Here is a 24,495-nt window from a genome sequence, read left to right as displayed (position 1 = left end):
ATATTCGTACAATATTAATAATAGTCAATATATGAATATCGATATGGTTAGATAAGCTTTGGAATTGTAATTAATTACTGTAAATTGATTTTAAATGCAGTGACAGAATCTTTAAATAATAAAAATACAAAAAGAACGTATTTAATTTATTGTAAATATAATGGCTAATAAATAAAAATTACCAAAAATACTAATATCAATGTTTCCAAACAATTTTCATTTATATTATTATACATGTTTGCAAACAGTACCAAAATATATTTTAGTTTTAATAATATAGATGTATAAAACTGACAAAAAAATACTCTTATAGATATCATATATTTATAGCCTCTTATACTTCAGATTTATACCAACAACTTATTTTAATATATATACCACTTACGTTCACAAATAATTTCCAATAATTGAGAAATTATAAGTCACGTTTTATTATATTCCTTATGTTCTTAAAAGTATGATGTTTTACAAAATTTTGATGTTCCAATATATAAGATGTTTTTATTATTCTAAGTAATTTTTACTTTATTAAAAGCTGTATACCCAGTCATATTTTAATAGTCTATTTTATAATTGGTTAAATATCATTAATTTAATACTTCTAGACAAAAAAGTAGTTTTTTTAATATGTGTGTTTCTACTTAAATATCTTATATTTATGAACAAATGGAGTATAAACTATATACACTTAACGGAAACAAGGTTTTAGCTATTAATTTTTTACCTGGGTAATAATAATAATGGGTGAATTGGTTTAAAACCTTAAAAAAATGAAGAAATTAAGAAAACTAGAGCCGGTGTCCGCGCTCCGCGCGGATTACATATTTAATTAAAGTATGTTAATATTTGTGTTAATAGATTCCTACACGTTTTCCTGGGATTAAAACAATGGTGAAAATGTGCCGCATGTTTGTATAGAAAACAATCATCATCTAAGAATCTTCATCACAAAAATGTTTTTTTTTTTGCCAAAGCATTTAATTATTCCTATATGTGTCTTCTAGGGGTGAATGACGAATCTGTTGATACAGTTGGGAGCAGGGTTTTATTATTAAGAACTAATTGTGGTTTCTTTCATAATTTGTATTTTTAAATAAAAAAACATATTTTACTAATAATGTTTATATTTGTTTTATTAGAGTTTTGTAACTATAAAATGAATAAAAATATCTTTATTTAGTACTTATATAAAATTATATAGAGATAGATTATTAATTTATGATTATGATGGGACTATATATTAATTTGGAACAAATATTAAGCAACTCAATTAGATTCTTGCAAACCGGGGGAAAAGGAGTGGCCGGTCATGTCGTCTGTATTTTTACCTTTTCCCAAGTTTTTAAAACGTTTCGTAGCAATAAACAAAAATCAAAACGTAGCATTTCATTTACATATTTGGAATCTTATCAAATAAGATGTAACTTTTCTTTTTTTTTGTGCGCTTCAAATTTAATAAGATGTAAATAGTCAAAAAAAATAATAATAAATATATATAAAACATAATTTGTATTTTATATTTGTTTTATTAAAGTTTTGGATTAAAGTATTAAATTAATATATCAATACTAATAATGTTTTTGATTCAAAAATGTAATTATAAATTCAAAATACCTCCCATAAGCGGAGGATCTTTGGCGGTTGGTTTGACCATGGTATTGAGGGACAATCGATCCTTAAACAAAGGAAAGAATATTTAAATGTTAGGCAAAGTGAAATGGTTTGATAATAAAACATAGTGAAAAAGGTCCCAATGGATAAAATCGAACCATGAGATTAATTACAAACTAAAATCTTATAAAGCCAAAAAAAAACTAAATATTTTATATGACCGATAGATGTGAACTACAATTATAGTATCTTAGCAGGCAGGAACTATTATATTAAATCAAAAAAATTTGGCGGAGACCAATAGCTAAAGACGGAAGATTGTCGGTCTATGTTTAATCTTAACCAACTAAAATCTTATACGTTTGTTCCCACAGATTATCAATATGAATCTATTATTAAAACAATTGAAAATAAACAGTGGAAGGTGAGCCAAACCCCACGTCCCCAACCGTATACGGACTTAACTATCCAACTCTTAAACATATCACTTACGCCAAGAAATTGACAAAATTGGGACTTTCAAATATTGACTTACACAAAATCTTGAACGGTTGGCGGTGGTGGTTTTTTCAGAGTGAGAGGGGATGAATATATGGTCTTCAGATTAGAGTTCTTGGTCCTAATGGTAGAATATAGGTTATTTAATTTTCAATGAAAGCAGTAGGTATTTTTGGCATGAAATATAACGATTTCCTAAATTAAATTGTTCACCAGCTATAAGAATATTAAGTATGGGGCAAGTTAAAGTTGTAGAAATCGATTTTGATTTAGGATGGCAAAGATGTGGTAGCTAGAAGCCTAATAATCAACAATCAATGCATGCATTTTTTTATTATGATGTAATGTAACTGGAGTTGAACCGGGTTAAACCGTGACTCTTCACATATTTTAATGGTTATTTTTTTTTTTTTAAAGCACAGTCCAAAATGACATGGCATAATGGTTGGTTCTGATTATTTTGCTCATGTGGCAAAGCTTAGGAAGCTAGGATTTAGCTCCTTTTATATAGTAGGATACCTATGATGTGTGACTAGTTTGTGTCTATGGAAAAAAATATCACAGTGTGGAATTTAAGGTATTTGGTTAATTAGGGTAAAAGTCTAGTGCATGCAGAGTGTAATTTCTCTAATAATATTTTCTGACTAGAACGGATTACTAGGCGACGGATGAAAATGGTCAAACTACCATGTCTTGGCGTCAGCTCATAAGATTTGTTATAAAACTTGTACAATTATTTAATATCTTATTATTATTTTTTTGAAGATGAATATCTTATTTTTATCTAATAGACATTTTATTTCAAGTTAAATAAACTAATTCGTTCGACTGGAACTAATAGTATAATATATTTTGATTAAATATATAAACCTTACATACTCGGGTGGGGATGCATGTGTTGGCATGTTAGTTCCAAATTCATTTTTTTTGGGTTTGATTTGTTAAGATGTGTTGCACTACTTGCTTTTTATGATTTTCTATTTCTCCACTTTTTTTTTTTTTGACAAAGGGCTTTCTATTTCTCCACTTCTCTCATAGGTTTAAGTAAATCTTTTTTTTTCCATGGATAAATAATGGCAAAGGGTTATTGTTCATCTGTCAGCTGTTATAATAAATTACTAGATTAAGAATAGTGTTTTGGGCTGAAGGAAGATCGTATATACAAACTATTTTTAAGCATTACTAATTATTTTGCATTTTATTACATATTATGAAATAATAAATATGTATTGAATAATTAAGAATTCAGTAACTATTACATATATAATTAAATTGGTTGAAAAACATAAATCAAAATAGTCACCTTTGTCTATTTTCAATCATTTTATTAATCCAAATAACTATTTATTATTATTTTATATGTCATATAATTAAATTTAAGTGATATTAACATAGATATATAATATATTTTAATATGGTTATGTATTAAATGAATCTTTCTATTCATATGGTTTTAGGAGAAATTACATGTTTACCACTTTCATGGTACCAGTTTTCATTTTTACCACCACTAATGAGACATTTTCAAAAATACCTTCTTCATTAAGTGAAAAAAGACTCTTATGCCCTTGTTATTTATATATAATAAAACATTATTTAAATAAAAAAATAAAAATAAATAAAAATAAAAAAAAATAAAAAATAAAAAAAAATAAAAAAAATGTAAATTTTTTTTTTATGTTTTCGAATTATACTTTTTCAAATTCGAACTTTTTTATAAATTTTTTTTTTTTCAATTTTTTTTTCGATTTTTTTTTATTTTTTTTTTTCAAAATTTATTTTTGAAAAACGAAAATTATGTTTGAAACTATTTTTAAAAATTTTTAATATATTTTTTAAGTATTTATTTATATATTTATTAGAATCATAAATTTTATATTCCAAAAACTCTACCCCACCCCTCAATTCTAAACCTTAAGTCTAGATTAGTTAACCCTAAGGGTATAATTGTGTTTTACCCTTCATTAAAAGTGAGGGTAAATGTGGTTAGTGTAAACATCAAAAGTGGTACTATGAATGTGGTATTTGTGGCAATTTCCCATGGTTTTATGATCATTTGTATCTTTTTGTAACAAAAACTTTAAATCACTGAAAACAAATTTTTCAATGTGTAATGTTTAATAGTTTCAGTAATTTACAATAATTTTAAAAACAATCAATGAAAAGTTAAAAAATTAAAATATAAGTTCTCAATAATTTTTTCAAAGCAAATTTCAAAATTAAAATATTTATGTATCTTTATACGGTAAATATTTTTTTAATCTCTACTTATATGATTTTATAATCATTTGTATATTGTCATAAAAAAATGTTAACCCATTTATCACAAAACAAATATGAGACTTTTAATAGTTTTAGTATTAATATGCTTATACATTAAATGAATCTTTCTAATCATATTTTTTATAATCATTGTATCTTTTTGTAACAAGAACTTTAAATCACTGATAAAAAAGATTCAATGTGGGATGTTTAATATTTTATTAATTTATAATCATTTTATAAAAGAATTCATTTCTTTTAAAACAGTAAGTACTTAATATTTTTTAAAGCAAATTTCAAAATTAAAATATTTATATATTTCATACGGTATATATATACTAATTTAAATGATATTATATATATATATATATATATTAATTTGAATATTTACTAAATGAGACTTCATACTTATGTTATTTTATAATCATTTGTATTTTGTCAAAACCAATTATCATAAAAAATTTAATGTGAGATTTTTAATAATTTATGGTCGTTTTTATCTTGGTTATATATTGAATGAAGTTTTATACTCATGGTCTTATGATCATTTGTATCTTTTTGTAAAAAAAACTCTAAATCACTGATTAAAAAATTCACTGCAAAGTATGAAATTAAAATATTAAGTTCTTAATATTTGTTCAAAACGAATTTCAAAAGTAAAATATTTATGTATTTAACACAATATATATTTTAATTTAAATGATATATATATATATATATATATATATATATATATGTTTTTAACCTGAAGATTTATTAAATGAAACCTCATACTTATATGATTTTATAATAATTTATATTTTTTTCAACCCGTAATTCACCTGTATTTTTAGTAAAATTCAACAGTTCATCGTATAATTAGTTAAACAGTTGAAAAAACAACAACAACAACACCCTCATAGCTCATGTATGAAAGACATGTATTTAATCTTAATATAGTTGTACACGTAAATAATTATCATCATATGTCAATTTCTTTTATCATCCGATTGTGTCTATATATGAAAATTATTAGGCGATGATATAGTATGATATACAACGTATGTAGTCTAATAGGAAAGATCATCCTATTAGTTTGAAGTACTATTATAGAGGACATTTTTCCAACCCACATGTAGTTATTAGAGAGAAATTACTATTTCCTCTATATTTCGAGGGAAAAAAATAATTCCCATATACTGTATTTAGAGCAAAAATAATATCAATTTAAAACTATATAGTGAAGATATATATATATATATATATTTTTTTTTTATTTATTTATTTAAAATAGGAGAATACATTGAAAATTCTCCAAACTTGTTTCATGTATTTGTTTTTCCTCTGTTTACATAACTTGTCTTTATTTTGAGTGAATGTCTTTCCAATAACCAGTCATATCTTTTTCTTCTTTTGTGAAAGCTTTCTATTTGAATGTTAAATCCCTAATTATATGATTGTACGGTCATGAGATGGCATTTTTGTTTGTTTGCTGATATTTTTATGATTTTATCCATTTATCAGACCACTCAAACCAATTTACATAAACTATCTGTATTCCCAAAATCCACCAAACACTTTAATATGGTTTCAACATTCAATATTACGAAATTAACGTAATGTCACCAATCATCCTACTGATGACTCGTTTACGACTTTTATTTAATACTAGAGATTTTTTCCGCGCTTCGCGCGGATTGTGTCTTATAAATTTATTTTATTTATAATATTATTTGTCAGTTTTTTCTTTTATATTAACTTCTTGCTTTTCTTTTAATTTAAATTTATATGTTTATAATTTTTCATTTTTCTTGTCGTAGATGGAGAATTATATTTTTTATTGATGGTTTTTTGTATGTGACAATGACATAAACTTTTTGAAATTTTAAAATAATGTTATATATAGTACGATTAACACATTAAAGAAGAGAAACATATTCAGACACATTTTACACAGGTTTTATATGCATTATTTTAAACATTATATATGTATATATTATAAGTTTGAAACATGTAAATGCTTTCTAAAACTAAATACTTGTTATGAGTTTACATAACTTATCGAAAGTTTTATCTATTTTTAAATTCAAATTACAGAAAAAATATCAAAAAGTCAGTATAGATGGATTTTTTGGGCTTTTAAATCAACACTGAAAAATTACATGAATCAGATAACAACAGTTTTATAAACAACTGGATAAAATTTGACCGAGCCAAAGATTTTCACACAATATGTTCTTTCTTCTTCAAATTGCGAAGAGCCTATAAGCACAAGAAAAAAAAATCATAATTTTTGTTTTCACTTATATAACATTTTTTCTCCTTTACACACAGAGTTTATTACACTGCTATAAGCAATGGAGAACTCTATTCATATAAGATTCACATCTATGCATTTTGACAAAGAAGAATTTTAGCCATCTTTAGTTTCAGAATGGACCAACTTCAGTCATATACACTATATTTTCTCTATGATTCAAAACTTACAATTTTAATATATGTGCAGATTTCCATGTGAAAAGGCACGCACGCCATCTATCATTCAACCTATTACTTTATCCAAAGTAAACACTATAATCTTCGTTTGGTTAGCGCCACAAACTAATCTCTTTGGATCAGTTTACCAAAAAATATGGATACTAATGTCAGAAAAGAATATAAACACAATCAACAATAAATATTGGCACAAGACTATTTGGTTCAAGGAACATATTCTACGTAATGCGTTTATATCATGGTTGGCTTTGCGGAGAAGACTGCCAACCAAGGATCGCTTGAGGCGTTGGGGGTTAAATGTCTCCGGAACGTGCGTCCTTTGTAATCTGGAAATAGAGACTCACCATCATCTCTTCTTTGAGTGCTCTTTCTCTCGCTTGATATGAGAGTCTTTTGCTGCTGAAGTTTGGATTTCTCCTCCGGCTGATCTACACTCTGTTGCAGCCTAGATCAATCAACCTCGCGTCAACGCAGATGCACATGCTACTCCAGTCATCAAGCTCTACTTTCAGTCAGCCATCTACCTGTTGTGGAAAGAGCGTAATGCTCGTGTGTTCACAGCTGTCTCCTCACCTTCATCAGTCATCCTTGCCTCTCTCGACCGTATGATGCGTGACTGTCTCCTCTCTTACCCGGCAAGTTCTTCTTTCTCCTCTTATCTACTTCTTTTTTATATTTCTTGTATAAGATCTCCTTAAGGCTTTTTTTACCTTGAGTTGTTGTTGGTTGTTTTTGTTTCCTTGCTGTAATAAATTGTTTAAAAACAACAGTGTAACCTTTCAGAAAATGATAATCTTAATATCTTACCAACAAAAAAACAACAAATATTGACTTATTTATGTGAATATATATTTTATTTAAAATCATTATAGTGGACGAAGAAAGCACCAAAATTTTTACAACAAATTTTCTTAGATTCACCTCATCATACTCACCATTTTACCATTTTAATTACATAATTTTACATGAGCTTATTCACTCTTCCCAATTATTTTCTCTTTATTTATAACTACAATATAAAGTTATAAACTATATATATTATAAATTAATAATTTATTTACCTTTGAAGTCTAACGATTAAAAATAGAACATAATTCAATATAGATATATGATTCTATTAATAAATTAGCAGTTACAAATTTGAAATTTCTAGAAATATCAAAAGTTGTATGTTAGTTAATTATTTTCTAAATGACATTTATTTTTAATTCTTTTTGGATGAGAATATTTTGGCTGAGGTGGATAGTCTCAAAAACCTTGAATTTAGTCCCTTTTATATAGTAGGATGTTAATGATACAAGTCATTAGAATTTATTCATCCTCCCATACTTATTGATAAAGACCCCACTGAAGAGAGTTTTGTGCTAATAAACCAACACACAATTAAAACAGGTGAAAAGAGTATAACATTTACAGCTTATAAGATTGGTGTCCGAAATGTTTCTCTTTTTCTTACCCTCAATTTTATAAAAATTCTTTAAACCTGATCTAAATCTAATACAAACACTCCAAGTTAAGATAAGAGCAAACGGCGACAAAAATGGCGATTGCCAATAGAAGATGAATCTGTGTCAGTTTCAATTTTTTCTTTTGATTTTGGAAGATCGGAGGAAGGGTTATCATCAGGAGAGGGGGATCGGTTTGATTCTCAATGCGACGGTATATGGCGATTTGAATCTGGGGGAATCTTGGGGTTTTCAAATAATCTGGAGATATGGGGATCGTAAGGAAATTCCAATTTGGAATTTGAATTATTTTAGGCTGGCTAGCGAAAAACTTCTATCTTATTGGGATCTGCTGGCAGGAAAAAAGGAATTCGGGGATCTCGTCGTTATGGTAATTTTGTGGTTTCTGTACAATTATTTTTGGGTAGACTTTCAGCGAATTAATATTTTTCCTTTCTCATATGAGTTTGGTAATAGGAAATACGGGATGTGGATGTATGTAAAAGGGAGATTTGGGAGTATCTTAGAAGATCGTGATTTCTATGGATTTGTTGGAATTTCCAAAGTTACTGATCAATCTTTTCGATTGAGTGTTAGGGTGGATTATGGATACAAAATAATTTCGGTGGATCTCTTCGGTTTTAATAGATGCTCAATTTGGCTGAAGATTGATTTTTTGATATCAAAATGGATTGCAAATGATATTTTGGGGCATTTACAGTTTATGATTGATAGAAATATTGCTTGCTGGTTGTGTATATATAGAACAGCTTACGAGCTTTTGTTAAGTCATATTCTCTGTTCACTCTTGACTTATATATCTTTATACTCTTGATTTTTCTCTGGTTGTGTGAGGAGAATCATGTCTCAAGGACAATGGCTTGTGAAGTCTGGGGGCCAGAAGAAGCAGGCGCCAAGTGGGGGTTTGAAGATTTCGATCCCGAAGTTTGACAACTCCACGCTTATTACGGGGTATTCAAAGACTCTGATTGGCCGGTGCATGAATCCGCCGAAGCAGGAGATGAATGGATTGCTGTATCATCTCCCACAAATCTGGAATGTTGAAGAGAGGGTGGTGGGCGCAGACTTGGGTCTTGGAAGATTCCAGTTTGATTTTCAGGAAGAGGAGGATATCATTGAAGTGCTTAAGAAGGGGCCTTTTCATTTTGATAACTGGATGTTGTCTGTGGTGAGATGGGAACCTGTGGTGGAGGATAATTATCCTTCGAAGATTACTTTTTGGGTGAGGGCTATTGGAGTTCCTTTACACTTTTGGGCGGAACCGACTTTCAAGAGTATTGGTGATGCGTTGGGGGAGGTTCGTGGAGATGATGCGATTGATATTAATGATGGGAAGATTCGGGTGATTTTGGATGCGTTTAAGCCGCTGGTATTTTCTATCACTGTGGAGTTTCATAGTGGGGAGGAGACAGTGATTGCGTTGCGCTACGATCGTCTTCATGGCTTCTGCAGGACGTGCTCGAGCTTGAGACACGACCAATCAAGGTGTCCTACCACGAAAGGCGCAACGGAGGATGGTGATGTTGGTCCATCTGACAAGCCGGATCAAGGAGGGAAAGCGTTAAGCTATAAGGGGGCAGTGGAGTCTCAACATACGGAGAACACTTCTGGTGGAGAGAGTAGGAGGCAAAACCAGCAGGGGGCGGGAAAGCAGGATGTGAAAGGGAAAGGCATTGCTTATGAGGGAGGAAGACAAGGGGGGGGTAGCCAAATCGGGGCCAGGGAGAAGGTATAGAGAAAATGGGAGACCAACGGCGAGGTATGTTAGACAGGCTGGATATCTTCCACCTCACGAGCTGAATGATAGCTATGTTATGGCAACGAGTGGTATCAATGGGTTGAGGAACCAGGAGGTGGGAGGCCATCTGGATACTCAACAAAAATTAATGCTTGAGGCTTTCAAGAGTGGGGCAAAGGGGGAGGTTTCAGAGTCTAAGGCCCGTAAAGCTTTACTGTTTGAGAGCGAAGGTCATGAGGAGGGACTTGCTGTAACATCAGGTGGGGATCCTGTAGAAACGGTTCAGAGGAGGGAAGAAGTTATGGAGAAGTCGGGATTCTCTAAGGAGGTGGCTACGGCAGAGACGGAAGGTATGGAGGGAAATAATTTTGTGGAGTGTTCAAATGCGGAGCAGGAAGGAATGCAGGTGCTGGAGATGGGAAACAAGGAAGAGGTGGTGTCGTCGGAGATGGTAGCAGGCCTGGATGAGGAAGATGGGCATTTGGAGTATGAGATGATGGAGGATGGTGTGGACGATGTGAGTTCTGAGCGAGAGGCGTCTGGTGATTTAAACTCCATGGATGTTGTGGAAGCTTCTCCGGTTGCTGAAAGTGAAGACTTAGTAGGAGAGAAAGAGCATCAGGTCCCAAAGAAGAAGAATGGGAAGATCACTGCTGCTGCCATGGGAGGAAACGCGAAGAAAAGATTGGTTCAGAGTCTCGTGTCTCCACGGAAGAAGGCAATGGCAAAACAAGGCAGTAAGGCGGGAGACAAGGGTCAAGTCCCCACCAGGAAGGCTTTGATTAAGCCGAAACCAGACCAGGATTAATTTCCTTGGTTTTTTTTCAATTAAGTTATGAATAAGTGTAGGGCTTTTGATATGAAGTTTCTGGTTTATTATATTTTGTTCTCTTGGTTTAAGTTGTCTCTGATAAAGTCAGGGAGTTGGAATAAAGGAGTTGGTTCCCGTTTTATTTTTCTTCGTCTATGTTGGAGTATAAAGTTTCATTTGGAAGTATGTATTTTTACTGTGGTTATGAGGTCAATAGGGTATCGGAGTAGCTTGGAACTGGTCTATAGGTGTTCGTATAGTTGTTTTTATGGTTTGTGGAAATGGTTAAAGATGTGGATGCTGTTCTGGAATGGTTACTGGTCTAGTCCAGTTATAAGTTTGTTGGATGCTATTACAGGAATGGACAGTCAGGTTGTGGCTTGTGACTTGGGCTCAAAGCGGTACAATTTGTATGCAAAGTTGTGTAAGGAAAGAAGTTGGAAGAGTGGCTTTAATGTTTGGTTTTCCAGTTGGAAAATGTATATGATTTGGTCACGTTGTCATGCTGGGGACCGTTACTGGCTGTGTTGCGGACGTCACGAACATGCAGGTAGTAAGTATCGGGTTGAAGTAAATAGGAGCTTCAGTGTTGAGATCAGTTTATCTCTCTGGTTCAGTTGTATAAGTCAAGGCGATGATACAAATCTTTTGCTTATTGATGATAATGTGTTAATCTTTTGGACAGGTTTTTATTTTCATGAATATAAGTTCTATTCTTTTAATGGTTTCGGTGAGTTTATCAATTCTTTGTTTTTGAGGGACTGGGAGACTGGTGGAGCTGGAGTTTTGGATTTAGATTTTCGTGGATCACAATTGTTAATAAAGCAAGTGGCTGATGAAACTGGTTGTATGACTTATCCTTTAATTAATTGGTTTGGAAGGGACGTGTATTATGGATCTACAAAGGCTTTATTTTCTTGTTTTTTAAACACAAAATTCATCAAATGATTACACAAAAGGAAAAAGGGGGATGTACGTGGGATTTAGTTATGAAAGATCATCGTACATGGACACGATTTCTTGTAATGGATACAGTTATCGTGAGTAAGGTTTTTAAAAATTTATTAAAAAATAATATAAGGACTTGGATATGAAAATATTGAGTTGGAATTGTAGAGGAATGGGGAGCAATTATACAATTAGTTATCTGAGGGATATATGGCATAAACATAAACCGGCGTTTCTTTTCTTATCAGAAACAAAACAACAGTTTGATTTTGTTCAGAATTTTCAATTTCATTTTGGGTATAAACACCTACATACGGTGGATCCTATTGGGAGAAGTGGAGGACTGGCTCTTTATTATGATCACGATTCACCGGTGTCTATTATTTATTCAAGTAATAGAATAATAGATATTGAAACCACATATAAAGGAAAAACAATTTTTATTTCTTTTGTATATGGGGACCCCGTTCAGGGTCTTCGAGACCACGTTTGGGAACGTCTTACTCGAATTGGGATAAATAGAGTGGACCCATGGTTTATTATTGGAGATCTAAATGAAATAAGAGGTAATCATGAGAAGGAAGGGGGGGTGTTACGACACACGTCCACTTTTGTCGATTTTAATAATATGATTGACAATTGTGGTTTTTTGGAATTTCCTGCTGTGGGAAATACTATGTCATGGAGTGGGACGAGGAACAAACAAACGGTAAAATGTAGATTAGATCGGGCTTTAGGGAACGTGGAATGGCACACCCTATTCCCGTCCGCATTTGTCGAGTATTTGGGAATGGTAGGCTCGGATCATAGGCCTATTGTGACGAATTTAGATGAGAAACAAGTAAGAACGAGAAGGCAATTTCGGTTTGATAAGAGATGGATTGGTATGGATGGTCTTATGGATTCCATTTCGAGAGGTTGGTCTACAGGAAGGCCAAGTCATAATTCGGGAGTGGTAGATAGAATTATCAACTGTAGACATGAAATTTCGGTTTGGAGGAAAAATAATCCACCATATGGGAAGGAAAAGATTAATTCTCTTCAGAAGGCTTTGGAGGACATTCAGTGTGATAATACCAAGACATATGAGGAGGTGCTAGAAGTTTCTAGGAAGTTAAAAGAAGCTTATAGGGATGAAGAATTATACTGGGAACAAAAAAGTCGAACGACTTGGCATGCAAAAGGGGATAGAAATACAAAATTCTATCACGCCCTAACTAAGCAGAGACGAATACAAAATAAAATTGTGGGTTTGCACAATAGTGGTGGTAATTGGGTAACATCAGAATCTGAGGTAGAAGGTGTTGCGATAGATTACTTTAATGACTTGTTCACAACGACATCACCTTCGGGCTATGAAGATTTTCTAAGTGAGGTGCCTACTTTGATTACAGAGGATCAAAACAGGTCTTTGACCTCTTGGGCATCAGAGGAGGAAGTGAAATCAGCTTTATTCATGATGCATCCTGAAAAAGCTCCAGGACCGGATGGAATGACGGCTTTATTTTTCCAACAATCCTGGTCGATTATTAGATCAGATATCACAAATATGGTTAACGAATTTTTTAGGACTGGATATTTGGAGGAGAGGATGAATATGACCAATATTTGCCTCATCCCAAAGACAGTGCGACCAAGTAGAATGACGGAATTGAGGCCAATTAGTTTATGTAATGTGGGTTATAAGATTATTTCGAAGGTGCTTTGCCAACGGCTGAAGAGGCTACTACCACAATTGGTATCAGAAACACAATCCGCTTTTGTTTCTGGGAGACTGATCTCCGATAATATATTAATTGCTCAGGAGATGTTTCATGGATTAAGAACGAATAATTCATGTAAGGAGAAATTTTTGGCTATAAAAACAGATATGAGCAAAGCATATGATAGGCTTGAATGGCCTTTTATTGAGGCGATGCTATTAAAGTTGGGTTTCGCACAAAGGTGGGTATCTCGGATAATGTCTTGTATTACGTCGGTAAAATATAAAATTGTGATTAATGGTCAACCAAAAGGACATATTATACCAAACCGAGGACTTCGTCAAGGTGATCCGTTATCACCTTATTTGTTTATTTTGTGTACTGAGGCATTAATAGCAAATATACGGAAAAAGGAAGAAAATAAATTATTGACGGGGTTAAAAATCGCGTGTGGTAGTCCGGCAATCACACACTTATTATTTGCGGATGATAGTCTCTTTTTTTGCAAAGCTAATAGGCAAGAATGTGAGACTATCATACAGATTTTGAAAGACTATGAGAGAGCATCGGGGCAACAAATTAACTTTCAGAAGTCTTCCATTCAGTTTGGTCATAAGGTACCGGATGTAGCACGTTTAGAGGTGCAACAGGTTTTGGGCATTACTACAATTGGTGGTATGGGAACATACTTGGGGATTCCCGAAAGTCTTGGTGGCTCTAAAACACAAGTATTTGGTTATCTTAATGAAAGGGTCAATAATAAGGTTAATAATTGGACTATTCGATTCATTACGAAAGGAGGAAAGGAAGTTTTAATTAAAGCAGTAGCATCCCCTATGCCAACTCATGTTATGTCCTGCTTTCGGTTACCAAAAACGGTTACGAAAAAAATTACCAGCACGGTTGCTCATTTTTGGTGGGGTGGTAGTGGTAATAAAAAAGGTATGCATTGGTTTGCATGGGATAAAATGTGCAAAGATAAACCGGACGGTGGTATTGGTTTTAGAGATATTCAAAATTTTAATACGGCATTATTAGCAAAACAACTATGGAGGTTAATCGATAAACCTGATTCTCTTTTTGCAAGAGTTTTTAAAGGAAGATACTATAGAAAATCTGATCCTTTGGATCCAATCAGATCATATTCTCCCTCATATGGGTGGAGAAGTATTACATCAGCTAGATCTCTGGTTAATAAAGGGCTAATCAAAAGAGTGGGAACTGGTTCAAGCATTTCAGTCTGGAATGATCCTTGGATCCCTGCTCCTCGCCCGAGGTCAGCAATACCAAAATGTTCGAATCAATATTTGAATCCATTACTTAAGGTGGAGGATTTAATTAATCCAGTCGATCTCTCTTGGAATCTGGATTTGCTCAAAGTATATATTCACCAGGACGATGTGGATATTATACGGAGTTTAGCTATTAGTCGTAACCCAAAACCAGATTCATATGGATGGCATTTTACGGACCATGGTCGATATACGGTTAAATCAGGTTATCGTACGGATAAATTATTTCCGGATATGGGATCTCATGATAGAGTTTTGGGACCAGATATTAAGCCACTGTTGGCTCACTCTTGGAAGCTTCAATGTTCATCAAAGCTGAAACATTTTGTTTGGCAGATACTTTCGGGTAGTCTACCGGTAACCAAGAATCTTCATTCACGAGGGATAAAATGTGATGTGAAATGTCAAATATGTGGTGCAGAGGAAGAATCTATTAATCATGTTCTGTTTGAGTGTCCATTAGCACTACAAACGTGGGCTTTATCTAATATTCCTTCATGCCCAGGTGTCTTTCCCACCCCGTCACTTTTCACAAATATGGACTATCTTTTCTGGCGGTTACCTAAGGAACCAGATTTGAATTATTTTCCATGGATATTGTGGTATATTTGGAAGAATAGAAACGCTAAAGTTTTTAAGAATCAGATAAAAACCCCTTTTGATATTCTTCGAATGGCGAAATTAGAAGGTGTTTTGTGGGCTGAAGCCCAGACAAAGGAACCTATAAACCGTGAATCTCTACATATTGCAGAGACCCATTTTCCACATGGAGTTAACAAGTGTTATATAGATGGAGCATGGAAGGAACATGATCTTTATACAGGGCAGAGATGGGTCTACAGAAAAGATGGATCAAATGATACTATGATGGGTGCAATGTCTATTCGCAGGAGTCTATCACCTTTACATGCTGAATGTGAAGCGTTGATATGGGCGATGGAGTGCGTGAAGACCCTACAAATCTCAGAGGTGGTGTTTGCAACAGACTGTTCTCAATTGGTGAAGATGGTGTCTACACCGACAGAATGGCCGGCGTTCACTACACACATGGAGGAGTTTCTGCGTTGTAAGGAATTCTTTCTCAACTTTACTATCCAGCATATACCAAGGGCGCAAAATACTCTGGCGGACAAGCTGGCACGAGGTGCTAGAACTTCGCCATCTGCTATGGTTTATGTTGACTCAGTTCCTCCGAGGTGGCTCTCGGATCAGGAATCTTCTTAGTTTCTTAGCCTTTTGTCGTAAAAAAAAAAATCTAATACAAACAAATTTAAAGCTTATTTTGCTACAGCCACTACATTGACAATTCGAGGGGTGAAATGCAAAGACAAAAGTTTAAATAAACAAGAGAAATAAAAGATATCTGAATAACTAGATTGTTTTGCAATTGTTGTCACCAATTGTAATGAGTCTCTATCTTGAAATGTAAGGTTATAGAATGCTTTATAGTTCTAAACGCTAGTCCATCAGCCATAATAAGTGATCTTTCGAAAAGTATCAGCTGGATTTGGTATATGAAAGATCCATTCCGATCAAATAATGTCCATTGCTTTCAAGTGGCCTCTCCAGGCCTTATCAGACTTTCAGATCACAACATCTTCCTCACTCGAAGACTAATGTTTTCAATCAGAGTTTTGGAGTTTATACTGGTTGAACTTCCGGTCATCTTTGGCTTCTAATATAACTTTCGATATTGTTTTTTTCCTCCAAAAAAACTTGCATTAAATGTTTGGTTATTTATTTTTGTCCACAAATTATAACAAATGAACAGTGCAAGAGGCCCCATTATTGTCCCTCCAGAGGCAGGCTGATATCCAAAATCACCACTTGAATTAATAATATGATTATTTCTACCAAAATGGATGACAATCTAAATGGATGTATGAGTGTGAAACCGGTAGATGTTTAAACAAATGCAATTAGTCAATTAGATTTCTAATCCATTGGTTAGCTGCTGAATTGCACTATCTGATTGGTAAAAAAAATTTCTTAAGAAAATATCTTTTTAATTGGTACTACAAATAATAACTTTTAGGTATCTGATTAGCAAGTAGTTTTTTCTTAAACATTGGTTTAATATACATATAATCATATTAACAAGTTCCAAAGAAAATCAATATGTCAATCAAGAAGTAACTAAATGGAGACAATGAAGACGAATAGGGTGAGCTAGAGAAACAAAGGTTGGTCCTTTGCAAATGGACAACATGTGCACTTCATGTGTGCTCTAATCCTCCATTGTCATATACTATAATCTTGTTTCCACCTTCTCTTCTATTATCTTTCTGTACTTTTTATCTATCATTATTGTACTTTTTTTTCCTGCTAAAAATCATTATTGTAGTTTCTTACTATCTAAATTATTATTTAACCTCAATACGAAAAATGCAATACGGTAGTAGCTACAGTTTCAAAGCTCCATCTCATATTCTCATTCACGTCTCTATGACATCTAGCGAATGACTATAAAGTATCTGAAACGACCTTATTGTTTTTGGTGAATACATAAGTATATATATGTCCCTATCTAAATGTGTTTTCTTTACTGATTGATTGGACGAACTAATCCAAGGGCTTATCATCATCCACCGCGAAAACGATTTTTAATCTTTACATTCAAGTAAGGATAAATATTTCACTTACGTGTCTTTTAAAAAGATTTCAGATCTGTCTACAAATAATATACATACGCAATATGATTTCACTTGTAGATACTAGAAGTTGGATTTTATTATATAATATAAGCAAACAAATGTAACTAGTTTAAGGCTCAACTAATTTTCTACGAACCTGAATTTATGAGAAAAGAATGCCTGATGCACTACAAAATACTGTACAGAACATTAATATAATCGACCGTATGTGAGATATCTATCAGCACATGCATGTGAGCATGACTTTTGTGATTGTGAAATGTGGTAGGACAGGGCATTTTTGTGTTATAAGTCATAAGAAAGGTAACAATGAACAAAAATAAAAGGCTGTTTAGGTTTTCAATTAAGTACAAAGCCTATAAAAGAAAATATATCAATTTCATTCATTCTGAAACTGCTAACTTTGTCAAAACAAAACGAAAGAAGAATATATATATATATATATATGGGGTTATTCAAAATATTAATTAAGTATTTTATCCAAAATTATCAACTCATTTGGTTTTATGAGAAGATTAGCATGATGTTTACCCCTGATTAAACCAAGCAGTGGTAATCTAGTGGTAATTATTTGGAGTTTGGACTGTATCCATATCAGTTTTGAGTTTGATTCTTGTTGAAAAATAAATTATCATTGTTGGGTCTGTTTCAGATGTGGATTTCGGCTTAAATGGTTAACATGGTGAAATATAACATATGATCTTCAAGCTCTTGGCATTAGTCAAAAAACATTCTAAACTCGGATCACATAATATAGTATCTAGTCCATTTTATAGCCGTAAGTGGGTTCCTTCCAAAGATGAACAGATCAGACGATAGAATATATATATTAAAAATGCTTACACTGGTTATATATATATATATCGAGTAGTCACCATCAATTTAATCAAAATCTATTCTTATTTAAATTATTTATTTAAATAGTTTTTTTAGTCATATATATATTTTTGTTTTTTTTGGCAAATTAATGATTAAAATATTAAAATAACTAAGCATCTAAAAAATAAAAATTAAGTTAAGAAGTCATATCCATTGCTACAAATGGCTTAAAATGATCTAAGTGCAACAGTTTACTAATCCCCTTACCAGGTTCTCGCTTTTATTCAAGAGAAGGCCGGCTAATGCTTATTTCAGAACAATTTTTTTTATTAGTTGTTATCATATTTTCGACAATTTTATAAGTACACTACATTTTCGTTCGTATTAATTCCTTTGTAATTTATTTGAAGATTAAGAAGTATATATATATCGTTTCAGAAATTCTTTGAAAACATATTACTCCATTTGAATTCCAATCTGGTTTTGATTGGAGAAGCTTAGAGAGGTAAGTTGAAAGAAGAGAGTTTTAAATGGCTATTCCTCTCTCTCTGAAACTTTATTTCTGTAGTGTTTTGATTATTTTTTTTAATTGTTTTCTTTAAAATTCTTTTGAGTCTTTTTTATTTGGTTGTTTCGACAATTGTTTTTTTTTAATGACGGTATTTTTTTCTTCTCTTTTTCGCTTTCTCGCCTGTCCATTTCTATCTCCCAATATGTTTGTGGTCCTTAAGTTAATGAAGTTGAGCGGATTCAGGACTAAATCTACTTTCATATCTTATATTCGAATGGTTGCTCGATGGAGCTTTGGTGCCGTTACGAGGTTAATTGGTGTGTGGCATCGAGAAATCAGATTTTAGTGTTTTAGTGAAGTGTGGGGGTGAGGTTTTCAGTTTTCTCAATCTACTTCTCTACCAGCGGTGAGAGTGCGTAGCTGAAGATGGGTGTCTTCTCTCTCCAAATCTGATTTTCTTGGCTTTCATGCTCTGATTTTTGGGAGGAGTGGTCCGGAGACGTGGAAACGTTATTTTGCTCGGTGTCATGTGGAGGTTGATCTCTCTTTCTCTGGTCAAGTTAGGCTTCAGATGTTGTTCCGGAGGCGCATGTGGAGAGGTGAAGGTTACTATGTGGTAGTTAGCTGTGATGGTCTATGTGTGATGTTGTTCGTTTCAGATTTCAGGCTGGCCATCTATGACCTTGTTCTTCTTCAATAGTCGCCTCTTCTTTGTTCTTTTAATCTTCGCCGCTTTTGGTGTTGTAGTGCCTCATCAGTTGTTGGTAGTGTTTGTTCCTCTCCGATTCTTTCAGTTGCTCGACGGCCCTCTTCCATTAGTGCATCTCTTACAAGGATTTTTGAGCTGATTTTGGGTATTAGTGCAAGGTGGCGTTCTCGGTTTTTAGGGCTTTGGAGTGCCAGTTCTCCAAGAGAGACTTGTTTGTCTAAATTGGTCGTCCTAGCATGAGTTATTTGGTCTTAAGTGATGTGTTGATGTGCTGTCTATTTTGCAGGTTTGGAAGAGCGGAGCCAAGACGTGGCCGCATTGTATCTCATTTTGTTGCTTTACTTCATATTTATTCCGAAGTCAAAACATTCATTGATCTTGGTGTGACTATCCAATCAATATAAACAAAGTTTTCTAGTGTGAGATGAGGTGTACAGTTTTTTATTCCATATTTAGTATTTTTGGTGGTGGTTGAGAGACTCGGATAATCTGTTGTTGATTGGTATTTTAAAAGGTCTTTCAGGAATAATGTCAAATAATTAAAATAGCGCTTTGACAAGTTAATGTCTACCAAACGCAGTCTTATAGTTTATCAAAGATGTCCTCTTGATCACTAGAGTCGCTTTTTCTTAAGGTTTCTTTTGTGGGGTTTAGTTTTTGGTTTTTACTGCAATTAGCTTTCTATGTAATTTTTATCAAAAATAAAAATTTGGTATAAAATATTTACAAAGAAAAGAGAATTTCAAAAAATAAAATGTTCAAAAAAAAAGATTTGTCGTCTGATCGTATGTTAGTTTCTGGTGCGACTCGTAGTATTGACAACAACAATTGTAAACTCTTCTGTTTGAATTTTCTGATTTTTCTGACTACGTATGAAACACAATAAATGTTTTTTTTAACTAAGGGAACGCAGTTAAGGTTTTAATGGGTTGTAGAGACCTTCCATGGTATCTTTAAAGGTGTTACACATATAATGAAGATAAGTTATGATATGGTACACATGTTACATGTTCAAGAGATATTTCTGATAGAATTCTATATGAATGGTAAATTATATATATAAATACCGGCATGATGCACGAAAGTTCGTCTATCCAAAAAATATTCTTGAGCAGTTGAGTGCGTATAGAATAGGGAATAGTTAGTTATCTTCTACTTTGTAATTTGTCCCCTTGTTAGTAAACATTTTAATAGGATTCTTCAGCTTCCCACTAAGTAAATATGTGAAAAAATGAAAACATGTTTTTAGACTTTAAAATGGAAAGTTAATTGATAGTGTGGATTCCACCACTTCCACATTAGTTACATCATCATAACTTTCCCCGACTGTATTTTATTGCAGAATTGAGTCAAGACACTAATTGTTAGGCCTTCGTGACCCGAGAGACTAATTTAGGCCCGTCTTAGCCCAAGCTAAAAAAATTTCTTTCAGATTTTGAAAACTAATATGCTTGATTAAAAATTAAAATTAGGTGTTCAAAAATTGCTTGATTAAAGAAGTATAAGTGTTAAAATTTTTTTTAAAGAAGCAGCTTTTAAATTAATGTGCTTGACTAAAGTAGTTTTAAAATATTCAAATTCTGATAACTAATGTACTGCTGTTAAAAATATTTGTGTAAGTATATTCTAAAAGATTTATTGTAATTTTAAGGTCCATTGATGAAAGAGAGAAAAGGCGATTTACAAGAGAAGCTAACAATGGCAGTGGCGTTTCCATATCTATGGGGCGTTCCTCCGGCTGCAGAAAGTCTTCACCTGGCGGTTCGAACAGGTGGAGGCATCGTTGACAAAGTTTATTGGCAATGACATTTCTTGTGATACAGAAACATTCTTCATTAATGGTCTGCTCTAACTCACAAACAAGTGTCTATATATATCATTCAGTGTACAGAAACCATTACATTTGGTAGAAATTCCCCTGGTTATATTCAACAACATATTCGGTTGGGACAATCGGGTTTAGCTGATGGTTTCGTTCCGGTTTTACTGTGAATCTTTATTTCATCAATTGAATAGTTAACTATAAACTTCTATTTTCGACTCAACCCACTTACTATATGACCCGACCCGGGAAAGGAATATAATCTTAATTTTTCTTTGTCAGACACTTTCATATTAAGTTATTAACCCCAAGTATAGTTGGTATAAAAGTATCCGGATGAATAATTTACATGAGTTTGGGGTGACTTACATTTTTATGTTCCTGAATTTTAAGTAATCAAATCTGCATATACATTAAAAGGATGAGAAATTAAAATTTATAATGCAAAATTTTGAAAGAACATCTAAAGTTAAAGTTATTATTTATTCTCAACAAAAAAATCAGTCAAATGATAGTAAATCCGAGCAATTAATACGTCTCCAACCAAATGGATGTAATACGCATATAGTATAAGTAACCCACTACATATTTAGCAAAAAAAAAAACCACTACATGAGTTTACTCCAGTGGTGCAATGTCCCCAATAATTCCACATGAATCCATTTACCAGATTTTAATCGATCCATGAAATATTCATTTAGAATGTAAGGATATGGTTGGGCTTTGGGATACACAAGGAACAATCAAAAACTGGAAATCAACAATTACATCTTCACTCCCATTTGGGTGCTATGAGCAAATTCTCTATAAATTTATTTACCATTGAAAATTTGTCATCTTTAACTTATATATAATTTAAGAATAGGTATCTTTCGAGGGTTTGAGATATTTTCTCTAAAATAGAAAACTTATATTTTCGTAATCTAATTTCTTAACTTTTACTCCCTCTGTTTTTTAATGTAAATCATTTTAAAATTATGCATATAGATTAAGAAAATCATTAATTTTTTTTATATTTTCTAAACAAAAAACATCATTAATTATTTACTTAACCACAAATCAAACAATAATAAAATAGAAGGTACATTATCATTGGTCATATAACATTAAGTGATAATAAATTTTACATAAAAAATCGAAAACGTCATATAATTTGAAACATAAAAATTTTCCTAAAACGATATTAAAAAACAGAGGGAGTAATTGAATAACTGAACCTCATAGTTCATATAATAAGATTCAGCTGTAGAAAATTTGTTTACTTCATTTCTATCAAAAATATTAAATGATCATTCTTCCTAAAGTGACTCAGTTCCAGCTTTCTTGTCGCTTATTGATGTCTCTTAGTTTGTTTAGATATACATTCCACGCTCCAAAGATTTATCTTAGTAGTTTAATTGTAGATCCAATATTCTTTCATTGATATTTATCATTCGATCGTGTTTCAATAATTCATTATTAATAGCACAATAATGATAGGTCTCTTTTACAGAGAGGCAGTGTCACATTTTTTGTCAGTTTCCTCTCCACTCAAAGACATTCTTTCCTCATTCCCTTAATCCGGACTATATAATAACACATCTATAATGATGCATGCACAAATATAGAGATAATTAAAAAATCACAAATATAGATATAATTTTAAATAAAACACAATAGTGAATATACTTTTCTCTCTAAATCGTCGGTCGAATAAGAATACAAATTTGACGGCAAAGTTATTTTATAATAATATTGTGTACGGAAAATATGCTAGTAATTTTGACGCGCAATCTTGGTCCGACTCTCTCAACCGGTATTAAAAAAAACAACGGCTCGAAAGATTGAATTTAGTAACTCAAAACATCATGAAAGTAACCATTATATGGATCTAAGCTAGATCATCTAGCTTTGAATTAGGGTTATCAATGTGTTTCTATCTATATTAAAACTCTATATATTGCATGTTGTTGAAAAAAAATCATGGTTGCATTATACTATATTCGTAGTTACTTGGTTCTAATATTTCGGATATATCTTAAGAGCAGCCGTTATACGATATATATCTTTGGCCAGTTTCGATGGAAGAATATGATGGTGTTACGTTACTTTATAAAATCTGGATTTCTTATTTAAATTGGTGTGATTGAGACATATTTTGTCATCCATCTAGATTTGAAATCCTTCATTCCCATATAATAGATGATGGAGGTGGATACGATTATAACGTACATATAGTCGGTCGTTGATTAACGATTGGTTGATATATGATTCCGCTATAAGCAAAGAGCATGAGATTTTAAAATATTTCATTAAAGAAATGCAAGTGGGAGTAGTTTTCGCATCTAAAAGAATAAAGATAAAAAATTATCTATAAAGTGCACTATTAAGACTGAAGATCAGTCTATCGTATATTCATAATATGGTATTACTAATCATAAATAATCTCATGTTGTCTGCATAACTGCTCACAAATTAACTCTCGTAAATCTCTTGTTATTATATGATAAAGATTTGGCAGACTAGTTGTTATTTTTGATGTGGATAGTTAGTTGGTAAGCAAGCAAATTTGACATATGTAGCCGTACTGTTGATCATCAAACTCGAACCAACCTTGAGATTGGCATCCCTTGAATTAACGACCATGACAATAGTGTTATAGTTGTGATGCCAGTATGAACAACAAATATCACTTTAAAACGAACCTATTTTTTTCTTACTTCCGTTCTTTGAAAATACAATTTTGTAAGAAAATTCAACGCAAAATTACCACTACAGTTTGGAATTGGATTTCGATCCAAATGGTTAACATGTTAGGCAGTAACAGACGTCTGGTCCACCCTCTTACCACTAGTCGGAAAATATTGCAAATTCGAATTAGACAATGTGGTACGCTTTTGAGATAATCTACTCTATAGTACTAAATGTGTGTTTTCTAAAGCTGGCTGCATTAGCAGATAGGACAAATGATGTCATTATAGACATGATCAGATTTTTGGATCACTCTACTCACTGGTAGATATTAAACATTTTTTTTTTGAAAAAAGATAGATATTAAACATTTCTAACATATTTTTAGCTAAAACATGTAATGGTCTTAGCTTTCAGACCCGAAGCTCGAAGATAAGGTTGCCGAAAGCTTGGCAAAATTTTCCCTATCGCTTTCTACTTTTGATGCTACTATTTCATCTGATGTA

At 32.5% G+C, this 24,495-nt stretch overlaps 1 protein-coding gene across 1 annotated transcript; it reads left to right on the top strand.

The window, feature by feature from the left end:
* Positions 1–11,890: 11,890 nt before the first annotated feature.
* LOC103857644 lies at positions 11,891–20,056 on the top strand. The gene is made up of 2 exons (XM_033287182.1): positions 11,891–19,387; positions 19,784–20,056. The coding sequence occupies exon 1, from the start codon at positions 11,952–11,954 to the stop codon at positions 16,026–16,028; it is 4,077 nt and encodes a 1,358-aa protein (XP_033143073.1). The 5' UTR covers positions 11,891–11,951; the 3' UTR covers positions 16,029–19,387; positions 19,784–20,056.
* The last annotated feature ends 4,439 nt before the right edge of the window (positions 20,057–24,495 follow it).

This window comes from Brassica rapa, chromosome A03, assembly GCF_000309985.2.
Source record: "Brassica rapa cultivar Chiifu-401-42 chromosome A03, CAAS_Brap_v3.01, whole genome shotgun sequence".
NCBI classification, from domain to species: Eukaryota; Viridiplantae; Streptophyta; class Magnoliopsida; order Brassicales; family Brassicaceae; genus Brassica; species Brassica rapa.
The sequence above is the reverse complement of the archived record's forward strand: the minus strand, read 5'-3'. Positions and strand labels throughout refer to the sequence as shown.